This window comes from Callithrix jacchus, chromosome 5, assembly GCF_049354715.1.
Source record: "Callithrix jacchus isolate 240 chromosome 5, calJac240_pri, whole genome shotgun sequence".
NCBI classification, from domain to species: domain Eukaryota; kingdom Metazoa; phylum Chordata; class Mammalia; order Primates; family Cebidae; genus Callithrix; species Callithrix jacchus.
Window position 1 is genome coordinate 88,366,264 of NC_133506.1, and position 13,225 is coordinate 88,379,488.

Here is a 13,225-nt window from a genome sequence, read left to right on the forward strand (position 1 = left end):
CTTCATTTCTTTTGGGTAAATTCCTAGGAGCTGGATTTCTGGGTCATATGGTAGGTTTACTTACAAACTGCCAAACTGTTTCCCAGCTTATACATACCAGTTGATGTTACCAGCAGTATATGAGAGCTCTATCTAGTTCATTCTTGTCAGCACTTGGTTTTGCTAGTATTTTGTTTTTTAATTTTATCCATTTTACTAGGTATGTAGTAGTATCTCCTACTTTGAATTTCCATAAAGATTAATGATGTTGAGCATCTGTATTAGGCCATTCTTGCATTGCCATCAAGAAATATCTGATACTGGGTAATATATTAAAAAAAAGAGGTTTAATTGGCTCATAGTTCTGGAGGCTGTACAGGAATCATGGTGCTGGCAACTGCTTGGCTTCTGGGGAAGCTTTAGGGATCTTTCAGTCATGGTGGAAGGTGGACAGGGAAGCCACCTTCTCTCATGGCGGGAGCAGGAACAAGGAGTGGAGGGAGGTGCTGCACACTTTCAAATGACCAGATCTCATGAGAACTCATTGTTATGAAGACAGCAACAAGCCAGGAGGGTTCCCCGCAATCATCCAGACACCTCCCAACAAGCCTACCTTCAGCATTGGGAATTACAATTCAACATGAGATGGGGCAGGGACAAATATCCAAACTGTGTTAACATCCATGTCTCTTATTTAGTGAAGTGTCTGTTCAGATCTTTTGCCCATTTTTAAAATTGGGTAGTTTGCATTCTTGTTCCTAAGTTAAGAGTTCTTAGAATCTAACCACCAGTCCTTTATTAGATACGTGTTTTGCAAATATTTTCTTTCAATAGGTACTGCTTTTCATTTTGTAACAGTATCATTTGAAGAGTAGAAATATTTAATTTTTATGAATTCCAGTGTATCAGTTTTTCTTCTGTGGGTCATCTTTTTGGGATCCTTTGTAAGAAATCTGCTTGATCCAAAGCCACACAGATTTTTCTCCTATGTTTTCTTCTAAAAGTTTTATAATTTTATAGTCTATTCTAGTAGTTTTATAATTTTTTTTAACATTTTCAGCAGTCTGTGACTAATTTCTATTTGATGTTTTCATGAGTAGAGGTATGCTTCAAGGTCCATGTTTTTGTATTTGGATGTCTAGTAGTTACAGAATTATTTGTTGAAAATATTATTCTTTCTACATTGAATTATCCTTTCACCATTGTCAAAATTAGTTGGCTGTATGTGTGGGTCTTTTTCTGGATGCTCTAGGCTCTTCCATTCATCTTGTGTCCATTGTTTTTCTAATACCACCTAAGCTCTGGATTATTGTACTCTATAGTAGATCTTGAAATTAGGTACCATTTGGACTCTAGTTTTATTTTTGTTTGTTCAAAATTGTTTTGGCTATCCTAGTTTTTTTTGTTTTTTTTTTCATATAAATTTTAAAATTAGCTTGTTGATTACTATAAAAAAATGCCTGCTATATTTCCATTGGGATTGCTTCAAACCTGTAGATCACTTTGGAGACAATTGACGTTTTAGTGAAATGGAGTCTTCAGATCCATAAACATGGTACATTGCTCTGTTTAGGGTTTTGGGTTTTGTTTTAGTTTTTTTAGAGACAGTATCTCAATGTGTTGCTCAGGCTGGTCATAAACTCCTAAGCTCAAGCAATTCTTCTGTCTCAGCCTCCCAAGTAGTAGCTGGGACATGCCACAACTCCTGGCTCCATTTAGATTTTTGATTTCTCTTATCAGTGTTTTGTAGTTTTCCAGAGTAGAAACATTGTATGTATTCTGTGAGATTTATTCCTAAATATTTTATGTTTTTAATCATGTCATTTTAATGATGTTGGTGAAATTTTTTTTTTTAATTTTCCAAATGTTCATTGCTAGTACATAGGAAAACACTTGATTTTTGTACATTAACTTTGTAACTTGTGAATTTGCCTTAGACTTACTTTTCCTTATAGCTTTTTAATAGATACCTTAGAATTTTTACAATAGGCAATCATATTGTCTTATCATATGATCCTATACCCGTTGTTAAACTTCTTGGGGCCCGTTTCTTGCCTGACGTATGGACTCGTAAGGATGTTACAGAGTCACAGAGTAATATATGTTCTGAGTCAAAAGGACGTTTGGAATAATTTAGGTTAAACTCCTTTGCTTCTCTTACGTATGCAAAATCCCTTTGTATTTAGGGAGCTGGTTTATCACCATGTTATATATTTTTTTTCCTGTGTACTTTTTTTTTTTGAGACAGAGTCTCAGTCTGTTACCCAGGCTGGAGTGCAGTGGTGTGATCTCAACTCACTGCAACGCCTGCCTTCTGGGTTCAAGTAATTCTTCTGCCTCAGCCTCCTGAGTAGCTGGGATTACAGGCATGTGCCACTATACCTGGCTAATTTTTGTATTTTAAGTAGAGACGGGGTTTCACCATGTTGGTCAGACTGGTTTCAAACTCCTGATCTTGTGATCTGCCTGCCTCAGCCTCCCAAAGTGCTGGGATTACAGGCGTGAGCCACCATGCCCAGCCTCCTGTATACTTTTTAAAAATAAACTTTTATTGAGGCATGACATGTAAGCTGAAAAATTTACCCATGGTGTATACAATATAGTTCACTGAATTATCACCAAGTGAACATGTTATGCTAGAGGTTTTTGATTTCTAGGTTCTTATTTGTAGTAATTTTTATAACTTGAAAAATGAGAGAACAGTTCTCTAGAATAGGTATTGTCTTCAACTGAAGAATTTCTCTTAACTTGAATACCTACTAATCATTTGTGTTAAGTATAATACTTAATGATTACTGAAATTTCAGTTGAATCATAATCACCCCTAACATTTCTTTGGTGTCCATACACTTTAGATTGTGGTGCTTTCTGAGCTCACCTTCTGAATGTCTAGTCAACAGGTATCCAGCATAACTGAATTTTTTTTCTGTCAAGTTAGCAGTTTTTTAATTCTGCCACATCTCCATCACATTATCTCAGTCACTTTTAATTTGGTTGACTGAAGCAGGAAAAGAAAGGTAGAAAATAAAAACTTGAGTAATGTAGAGTACCAGTAGATGTTCTCTTACATGCTTAGTCAATTGGATTCCCTTTTCTTTTTTACTTCCTTCATGTTATAAAACTATACATCTATTCCTTATGCTATGCAGCTTTGCAGAAGCCCACTGACATAGGCCAAGTATATGTTCCTGACCCACTGATACTATTCTTGTCTCCATGAGCTCCTTGGGCCAGTGGAATGTTAGTGAGCAGAGAAGTTTTTTTTTCCCCCCCTTTGGTAGAGACAGGGTCTTACTCTGTTGCCCAAGCTGGAGTGCAGTAATATGATCATAGGTCACTGCAGCCTCAAACTCCTGGGCACAGTTGATCCTCCTGCTTCAGCCTCCCAAGTAGCTGGGACTACAGGTGTTTGACACCAGACCCGGATAATATTTTAGTTTTCATAGAGATGGTTTCTTACATTGTTTCCCACATAGATCTTAAACTCCTGTCTTCAAGCAACCCTCCTGCCTCAGCCTCCCAAAATGCTGGGATTTCAGATGTGTGCTACTGTGTCTAGCCTTGAGCATAAGTCTTAAATGTGTTCCTCTGATTTGACTTGGCCTACTGCACTCCTCTTTTCTGCTGAGAAGCTGCATATATTCACTTGCCCTCAGTGACTGGGCCAAATATTGAAGACACATGGGAGTAGTTATGAAACTGACCACAGTCCTGTGTCTAGGTAGCCCTGTCATGCCTAGCCTAGGTCAGCTGACTCAGAGTCAGTCTGAAGGCTCATGAGCATAAAGGAAATGTAAACCACTGAGATTTTGAGATTGGTAGTTACCCAGGAAAAACTGGTATACAATCAAATTCTGTGCTCACCAGTACTTTGAACACATATTTTTAGTTTTTTCTCTGTAGCTACAATGAGTTCAAGCACAATTTATAGGACAAAGAAGATGGAAGAAAATGTTTTTAAGCAGAAAAGTAAAGTAGGACAGCCAAATGGGACTAATTGCAGTATTATTCCTTAAGGAGTATTATTAGATTCTAAAATTATCAGCTAATTTTTAACATTGGAACATTTTAAGTGAAAAGAGGTGCTTCACTAAATCAAATATATCGCTTTCAAAAATCTAATGCTGATTTTTTTCAATATAAGGATTCCTCAGCTAAGGAATTACACTAATGGTATGCCTCTTTGTTTATGTAGCTGTAAAATACTGTAATTTCATATGAATCAATCTCAGGCATATTCATGAAAGACTGGAAATGAAGAATGAGAGAAAGAGACTTGAAAAATAAGTCTAGGAGACACAGTATTCATCTCACCAGAATTCCAAAGACAGAGAAAAGAAAAGTTGGAAGAGAAGATTTAGTCAATATAGTAAGTGAAAGGGCCCAGAGACAAATGAGAAGAAAAAAGTTAAGGTATATCCTGGTAAAAATTCTGAAATTCAATGTAGAGAGTAAATCCTAGATTTCTCCGAACAGAAGTTTGGGATAAGATAATAGTGGCCTATACTAAGGTCGTGGTTGAAGAAATGGAGAAAACATGGCAGATTTGAAATACATTTTGAATTGATACTCTGCAGAACTGCGAATGCATTTCTTGCACAGGGCAGGGAGGAAAAAATTAACTTGTGATTTCCAGGCCTCTGGATTTAACACTTAAATGGGTGGTGGCAAATACATAATTTTTTTTGAGGTAAAATTCACATATCATAAAATTCACCATGTTAATAGTATACAAATGCTCTTAGTATATTTACAGTGTTGTGCAACTGTCACTGCCATCTATCCGTCTCTCCAGAGTGAAACCTTGTACCTGATAAGCAGCCATTCCTCATTCCTCCCTCCTCCAGCCACTGGCAGGCACTCATATGCTTTCCGTCTCTGTGGATTTGCCCCTCCTGAGCACTTCATAGAAATGGAATAATACAACATGTGGCCTTTTGTGTCTGTCTTCTTCCATTTAGTATAATGTTTTCAAGGCTTTTGATGTTGTAACATGAATCACACCTTCATTATTTTTATGGCTAGATAGTATTTCATTGGATGAATATGCCACATCTTGTTTATCCATTCACCAGTTAATGTCATTTGGGTTGTTTTCACTTTTTGGCTCTTATGAATAATGCTGCTGTGAACCTCCATGTTCAAGTTTTTGCTTGAAAACCTGTTTTCGTGTCTTTTGGGTATCTACAAAGGAGTGAAATGGCCAGGTGATATGGGAATTCTGTGTTTAACTTTTTGAGGAACCACCATCTTTCATTTCCACCAGCAATGTATGAAAGTTTTAATTTTGCCACCAACATTGTTTTGTTCTCCCATTTTTTTATTATGCCCATTTCAGTGGGTGTAAAGTGGTCTCTCATTTTGGCTTTGTTTTTCTGTAATGATTGTTGAGCTGTTTTACATGTGCTTATTGGCCATTTGTGAATCTTCTTTGGAGAAATGTTTATTCAAGTACTTTGAATTTTTTTTTCTTTTTCAAGACATGGTCTCACTCTGTCACCCAGGCCAGAGTGCAGTGGTGTGATCATGACTCACTGCAGCCTCAACCTCCTGGGCTCAAGTGATCCTCCCACTTCAGCCTCTCAAGTAGCTGGGATTACAGGTACATGCCACTGCACCTGGCTAGTTTTTTAAAAAATATTTTTTTGTAGAAATGGGGTCTCACTCCATTGCCCAGGCTGGTCTCAAACTTAGGTACTCAAGTGATCCACTCGCCTTGTCCTCTCAAAGTGTTGGGATTATAGGCATGAGTCAAGACACCCAGTTTTGCCCATTTTTATATTGGGTTGTCTTTGTTATTGAGTTGAAGTAGTTCTGTAGACATTCTATTAAAAGTAATGGCAACAAACCGCAATTACTTTTGTACCAACCTAATAAATCAAGGGTGTTCAGTCTTTTGGCTTCTGTGGGCCACATTGGAAGAAGAATTGTCTTGGGCCACACATAAAATACACTAACAGCAACCATAGCTGATGAGCTTTTAAAAAAATCGCAAAAGAATACCCACAAAATCTCATAATGTTTCAAGAACGTTTATGAATTTGTTTTGGGCTACATTCAAAGCTGTCCTTGTTTGCATGCAGCCCGTGGGTTAGGTAAGCTTGTTCTAGATGTTGGACTCCTATATATACATGATTTTAAAATATTTTCTCCCATTATGAGAGTTGTCTTTTCACTCGCTTGATAGTATCTTTTGTTGCACAAAGTTTTTAATTTTGATGAAATTCAATTAATTTTTTCTTTTAATGCTCATGCTTTTGGTGTCATATCCAAGAATCCATTTCCATTCTTTTGACGCTCCATTCATCATTTTAATGTTTTCTTCTGACATATCTTCCAGTTTACTAATTTTATGTCTAATCTACCTTTAAATATATTTATTAAATTTTTAATTTCATAATTTCACTACTCTTCTAAAATTTTAAGTATTTTCTTAAACATTTAGCATATTATTTTAAATTCTGTTCCTCATTGTTTTGTATTCAGTATTCCCTATGAGACTATTTCTGGTCCATATGGCTTCTCTGATTTACTTTGTTCACGTTATCTTATCTCTGTTATTGTTAATTAAGGTGCTATATGTGATAAATTATATAAATAATTTGAGACTTACGGTGATATTACCTTCCTCCTCAAAGATTTATGTTTGTTTTTAGCAGGCACTAGCAATCCAGAATTGCCTTAATTTAATTTTATGGGAAATATTTAGAGCTGAGTTTTAGTCCCTATGAGAGCCAGTCAAGTTTCAGTTCATCCATACTTACTCCTAGAGTATAGTTCTGTGGGCTTTTACCGAAAGTGTTGGAGTTTTGCCAGCTCCACTTTCACCCCTTGATGGGCCTTAGACACCCCACATACAGGCACGTGCGTGTGCGCGCACATGCGCGCGCACACACACACACACACTATTATATATATATAAAATGTAAAAATTATGTATATAAATTATGTGTCATATATGTAAATTATATATAGTGTGTATATATATATTCATTCGAAGGAAAACTAGATCCATAAATATATGGTTTAAAATATATATATATATATATATTATCCATTTATATAATTTTAAACCATATATTTATGGTTCTAGTTTTCCTTGGAAAAAGTTGATCTGGAGTACATAATTCTGCCACTACTAGAAGTGGAAGTCAATAGCATATAAGTAGAAGTAAACAGCATACAATTACTCTTTTAAAAAATTAGAACAGCTCCAAAGATCATTATATAATAATTCCATTTGAATTTTTATATATTTTCTTGGAGGAAGGGAGAAAGAAATAGAGTTACAGTGATCCTACTAGCAATTGCACATGATGGCTTGCTAAGCAGATAAATATCTCATGTGTGTCTTATCAGGAAAAAATGTAAGATCATTTCTTTCTGCAACTTATGTGGAAATATATATATATATATATATATATATATATATATATATATATTTCCTTATATGATTTTATCATGAGACAGTGAACACTTTATAAGAAGGAACCCTATTTTATTCATCTTCAGTTTCCTACTTCTAGACCTGGACATGAGTACACAGTAAATGCAGAAATGAATGCATATAGTGAAAACACTTTTCACAGTGAAAAGTCAGTATTTGTTTTTCTGAGTCATCCTGTAAGATATATTTTATAAGAAAGGCAGGATCTTTTCTCACCAGTTCTTTTGTTCCATCCCTTCTAACAGGTGGCATCTCCACAGAAAGCGACTGTGCTTTTGAGCCAGACTACGCCGTTCCACCACTTCCAGTGAGTGAAGGTATGCAGCACATTCGGATTATGGAGGGCATGTCTCGCTCTCTTCCATCCTCCCCCTTACTCACACATCAGTCTATCAGTGTTCGGCTCCAACCTGTGAAGAAGTTAACTGGTAAGGACTTTACCTAAATTTAGTATGTTTAACAGGAAACCTAACGATATGACACTTTAGGTCATGTCAGATACGTATATGTGCTGCATCTTTAGGTTTTTTCTCTCGGCCTTTCTAATGTCACAGACTCTTGGAAAGTGGAACTCCAACTGATTTTAATTTAGAGAATTAGAACAGTACTCAGTTTGACAGACTGATGTATTTATTTTCTAAATGACCCATCTGTTGTAGACATATTTTTCTAGGTTTTCAGGAGGTTTCTGGTTTTGCCAGAATACACTGTTGTTCTGATTTCATTTATCAGCTTGTTCATATCAGATTAACAGATGGAGACATTCTGATTTTAGGATAATAAGAGCTTGATAGTTCAGCCAAGGTATATCAGTGATACTTTATTTGAAATCATTATTTGTATATTTTATATCCATTTTTAAAAGATAATTTGGATATTTTCCTCTACACTGGGCATTACTATAACTTCTTAGGATATTTAGTATAATTCATAAGTTATGGATTATATTGGCTTTAATATGATCTCACAATATGTATTGCCATTTAGATCAGGTTGTTAGGTGTGAAACTGTGTCTTTATTAAGTGAACTTTTATCCTTTTACATCTTTTCAGGGAATAAATTTTAATATATAGTTGAAGAATTCTTATGTGTGAAAATATGTAATCCTGGGGCACTTTGTTAGATTTCTTCTAACATTATTGGTATATCCCTGATATCAGTAAGTTGACTAGTATTGATGGGTTATAAGTGCATGGAGGCATGAAATTAAGTTATTCACAATGGGTATGTTGACTGTTTCCTATTTGTCTGACATTGAGTCAGACAGTAGAGAAGTTTGATTATCATTATGATAATTCAAAAGAAAATAAAAGGAGAAATGAAATTTTTAGATGCTTCTGTGTAGAGTGAAGCTTTTTTACTGTTTATGATTTTCATCAAAATAATACCATTTCTTTATTCTGTAGTTCTACAAAGCATAAACTATGCCTTTTTATGTTGTTTGTGTTTCATTTTACCACACGCAGTACAAAAAAATAGCAACCAGTTTCTATGTAGAAGTGAGCTGGATTGCCTCAAGTTTTGGAGAAAATACTTTCCTATCCTATTTGCCTATCTTAATTTGAAGTTAATAACATACCTAATATCACAGAGGTATGGTAGTGAAGCAGTAATACAGAGTTTAGTTGATTAATGACATGTGTGAAGTATTGAGTTTTAATTTTACAGTATTTGAAATTTCTGTGCTCTCTCAAATAGTTTTATGTACTGAAGACTATCAAAGGCCTAACAATTTAATGGTTAAGAATGCGTTTTTAAATTTTAGGATAAAACAACTGTTTACTTGAAAGAAAATGTCACAAAAATGTTTCTTTGGTCAGTTTTCTGCCAAGTGAAGCAGATGACAAGAATTGTCTAGTTTAACCTGGAATGAAATTCAAAATAAAAACCTTAGTAGATTATTCATCAGTTATTCCTTCTTTTCTAACTATATCTTGTTATAAGAAGTAAAAGAAAAGTTGAATGGAAAAAGATTAGTGACTATAAAGAAATTTTCTCCAAAGAATCGTTCTTTCTTGGCATTAATTATCAAAATGCATTAATTTAATCAGGCCATTAGGACTACACTTTTTGTCTAAGGCCCTTTATATGCTAGGTACTGCTCTAGATATGATAGAGGGGTGAAAAGGACCACTAAGACCCCTGCCTTCAAGGATTTTATATTTTAGTTGAGAAGGAGACATACTAAATGCATAGCCAGTAAGTAAAGACTTGAATTTTAAATAATGGCAAGCACTGCAAAGGGAGTACAATATGAAAGGGGATAGAAACTGGGGTTGAGGTAGAGTTCCCTTCTACAGAATGATCAAGGAGAGTCAAAGAATGATTTGAGCTGAGTTTTGAATTTAAAAAGGAGCCAACCATGGAAAGATCTGGGATCTGAGCCTTCCAGGTGGAGCTAACAGAACAAAAGTCCTAAAGCAGAAATGAGCTTGGCATGTTCAAGGAATGGAAAGAAGGCAAGTGTGGCCTGAGGAGAGTAATTCTGAAGGGACAGTAGTAGAAAATGAGATAGAGCTGGGTATAGTGATTCATACATGTAATTCCAGCACTTTTAGAGTCCAAGACAGAAAGATTGCATGAGGCCAGAAGTTCAAGATCACCCTGGACAACATAATGAGACCCTGTCTCTACAAAACAATATTTAAACAAAATAGCTGGGTGTCATGCCATGCCACCTATATATAGCTACCAAGGAAGCTATGGTGGGAGTACTGCTTGAGCTGAGGAGGTGTATCTGCAGTGAGCTCTGATGGTACCACTGCACTCCAGCCTGGGCAGCAGAGCAAGCAAGACCCTGCCACTAAATGAATGAATGAATGAATGAATGAATGAATGAATACAGAGTTGGAGAGGTAGGCAGAAGCCAGAGTTTTTAGGATCATGGTAGGGAGCCTACTCTGATTGTAGGATTTTAAATAGAGAAGGAACAGGTAGTAATATGATCCAATTTACCTTATAATCGAATCTTGTTGACACGTGTGTAGAGAATGAAGTATCTCTACACATTGAAGATAATGAAGCAACTAGAGTATCCCATGTTCATTAACCTTGTACAGTCAGCCCTCTGCCTTCATGGATTCAACCAAACACAGATTGAAAATGTTTTTCTTAATAAAAGCATCTGCGAAAGTGCACTGGTCCGGGTGCTCTGTTAAACCGGCAATCTGAGATTTGAGAGGGCTGAACTTAAAACTGAACAGGACTTGGACAGTTAGCCAGCCCAGGAGATTCCAGGGAAGCAGCGTTTGGGGTAGCGCAGTGGGACAAACAAAACGGTGATTCCAACCGCTCCGGGTGCGAGCATAGCTGAACCCAGGACGGTGCAGCTCTGTGGGGGAGGAGCGTCCGCCATTACCGAGGCAATCCGCCCCTACCGAGGTACACGCCCATTGCTGACGCAGCCTGCCGTTGCCGAGGCAACCCGCTACAACAGAGAGACTCCGCCACAGGGCATAGCCCGTGGCAGCAGGGCGGAGACCGCAGCAGCATGGCAGAGCCTGCAGCAGCAGGGCAGAGCCTCGGCAGGCAAATAGTGACTAGACTGTCTCCTAGCTGGGCAGGACAGCACAACAGACACTCACAAAGAAAGCCCCAACCCCCCCAGCAAGACAGAGCATCTGAGAACAAAAAGGTTTTTTTATGAGTTCAGCTGCAGCAGAATTAAACGTAGCAGCCTAACAGCCCTGAATGAACAACAGAGCTCACAGCTCAGCACTTGAGCTCCTATAAAGTACAGACTGTCTCCTCAAGTAGCTCCCTGAACCCTCTATATCCAAAAGACTGACATTTGGCAGGCATCATTCTAGGACAAAGATAGCAGAAAAAGAAATTGGTAGCATCCCTCACTGTTCCGCAGCTGCTATAGGTGCACCCCAGACAAGCAGGGCCTGGAGTGGACCTCAGCAGTTGTACAGTGGAGGGGCTACACTGGTAGAAGGAAAACCAAGTAACAGAAATCCTTCATCATCAACAATCTGGGTGTCCACTCAGAGACCCAACCGAAAAGTCAGCAACTACACAGACGACAGGTGGATAAATCCACAAAGATGGGAAGAAACCAGCGCAAAAAGGAGAAAAACAACCAAAACCAGAACACCTCGTCTCCGAGAAAGGACCAAAACTCCTCACCAGCAAGGGAAAAAAGCTGGACGGAGAATGACTGTGACGAAATGACGGAATTAGACTTCAGAAGGTGGATAATGAGAAACTTTTGTGAGCTAAAAGAACATGTTTTAAATCAATGCAAAGAAACTAAGAACCTTGAAAAAAGATTTGAGGAAATGATAACAAGAATGGATAACTTAGAGAGGAATATGAATGAATTAAAGGAGCTGAAAAACACAATACGAGAAATTCGCGAAGCATACACAACTTTCAACAGCCGAATTGACCAAGCAGAAGAAAGAATATCAGAAGTCGAAGATCAACTCAATGAAATAAAAGGTGAAACCAAGATCAGAGAAAAAAGCGCAAAAAAGAATGAACAAAGTCTCCAAGAAATGTGGGACTATGTGAAGAGACCTAACCTACGTTTGATAGGTGTACCAGAATGTGACGAAGAGAATGAATCCAAGCTGGAAAATACGCTTCAGGACATCATCCAGGAAAATTTTCCCCACCTAGCAAGACAGGCCAACACTCAAATGCAGGAAATACAGAGAACACCACAAAGATATTCCTCAAGAAGAGCAACCCCAAGGCACATAATCGTCAGATTCAACAAGGTTGAAATAAAGGAGAAAATACTAAGGGCAGCCAGAGAGAAAGGTCGGGTCACCCACAAAGGGAAGCCCACCAGACTCACAGCAGATCTCTCGGCAGAAACACTACAAGCCAGAAGAGAGTGGGGCAAATGTTCAACATCCTTAAAGAAAAGAACTTTGAACCCAGAATTTCATATCCAGCCAAACTGAGCTTCATAAGTGAAGGAAAAATAAAATCCTTTGCGAACAAGCAAGTACTCAGAGATTTTGTCACCACCAGGCCTGCTTTACAAGAGCTCCTGAAAGAGGCACTACACATAGAAAGGAACAACCAGTACCAGCCATTCCAAAATCACACTAAATGCTAAAGAGCATCAACATAATGAAGAATCTACAACAACTAACGGGCAAAAGAGCCAGCTAGCATCAAAATGGCAGGATCAAATTCACACATAACAATATTAACCCTAAATGTAAATGGACTAAATGCACCAATCAAAAGACACATACTGGCAAATTGGATAAAAATCCAAAACCCATCACTGTGCTGTATCCAGGAAACCCATCTCACATGCAAGGATACACAAAGGCTCAAAATAAAGGGATGGAGGAAGATTTACCAAGCAAATGGAGAGGGAAAAAAAAGCAGGAGTTGCAATTCTCATCTCTGATAAAATAGACTTTAAAGCAACAAAAATCAAAAGAGACAAAAAAGGCCATTACATAATGGTAAAAGGATCAATACAACAAGAAGAGCTAATGATCCTAAACATATATGGACCCAATACAGGAGAACCCAGATACATAAGGCAAGTTCTTAATGACTTACAAAGAGACTTAGACTCCCACACAATAATAGTGGGAGACTTTAACACTCCACTGTCAATATTAGACAGATCAACCAGACAGAAAATCAACAAGGATATCCAGGGCTTGAACTCAGACCTGGAGCAAGCAAACCTGATAGACATTTACAGAACTCTCCACCCCAAATCCACAGAATATACATTCTTCTCAGCACCACATCACACCTACTCTAAAATTGACCACATAATTGGAAGTGAAGCACTCCTCAACAAATGCAAAACAACT

The 13,225-nt window shown here is 37.5% G+C and overlaps 1 protein-coding gene across 10 annotated transcripts in view; it reads left to right on the plus strand.

The window, feature by feature from the left end:
* TANC2 (tetratricopeptide repeat, ankyrin repeat and coiled-coil containing 2) overlaps positions 1-13,225 on the plus strand; it is a 440,895-nt gene that overhangs the window by 100,630 nt on the left and 327,040 nt on the right. For 6 of the 10 annotated variants that reach the window (XM_035300383.3, XM_035300386.3, XM_035300388.3 and 3 more), the window contains one exon: positions 7,672-7,854. In XM_035300383.3, coding sequence (XP_035156274.1) covers positions 7,672-7,854 — 183 coding nt within the window. The remainder of the gene's footprint in view (positions 1-7,671; positions 7,855-13,225) is intronic. The other 4 variants (XM_035300389.3, XM_035300391.3, XM_035300392.3 and 1 more) reach the window with 1 other exon arrangement.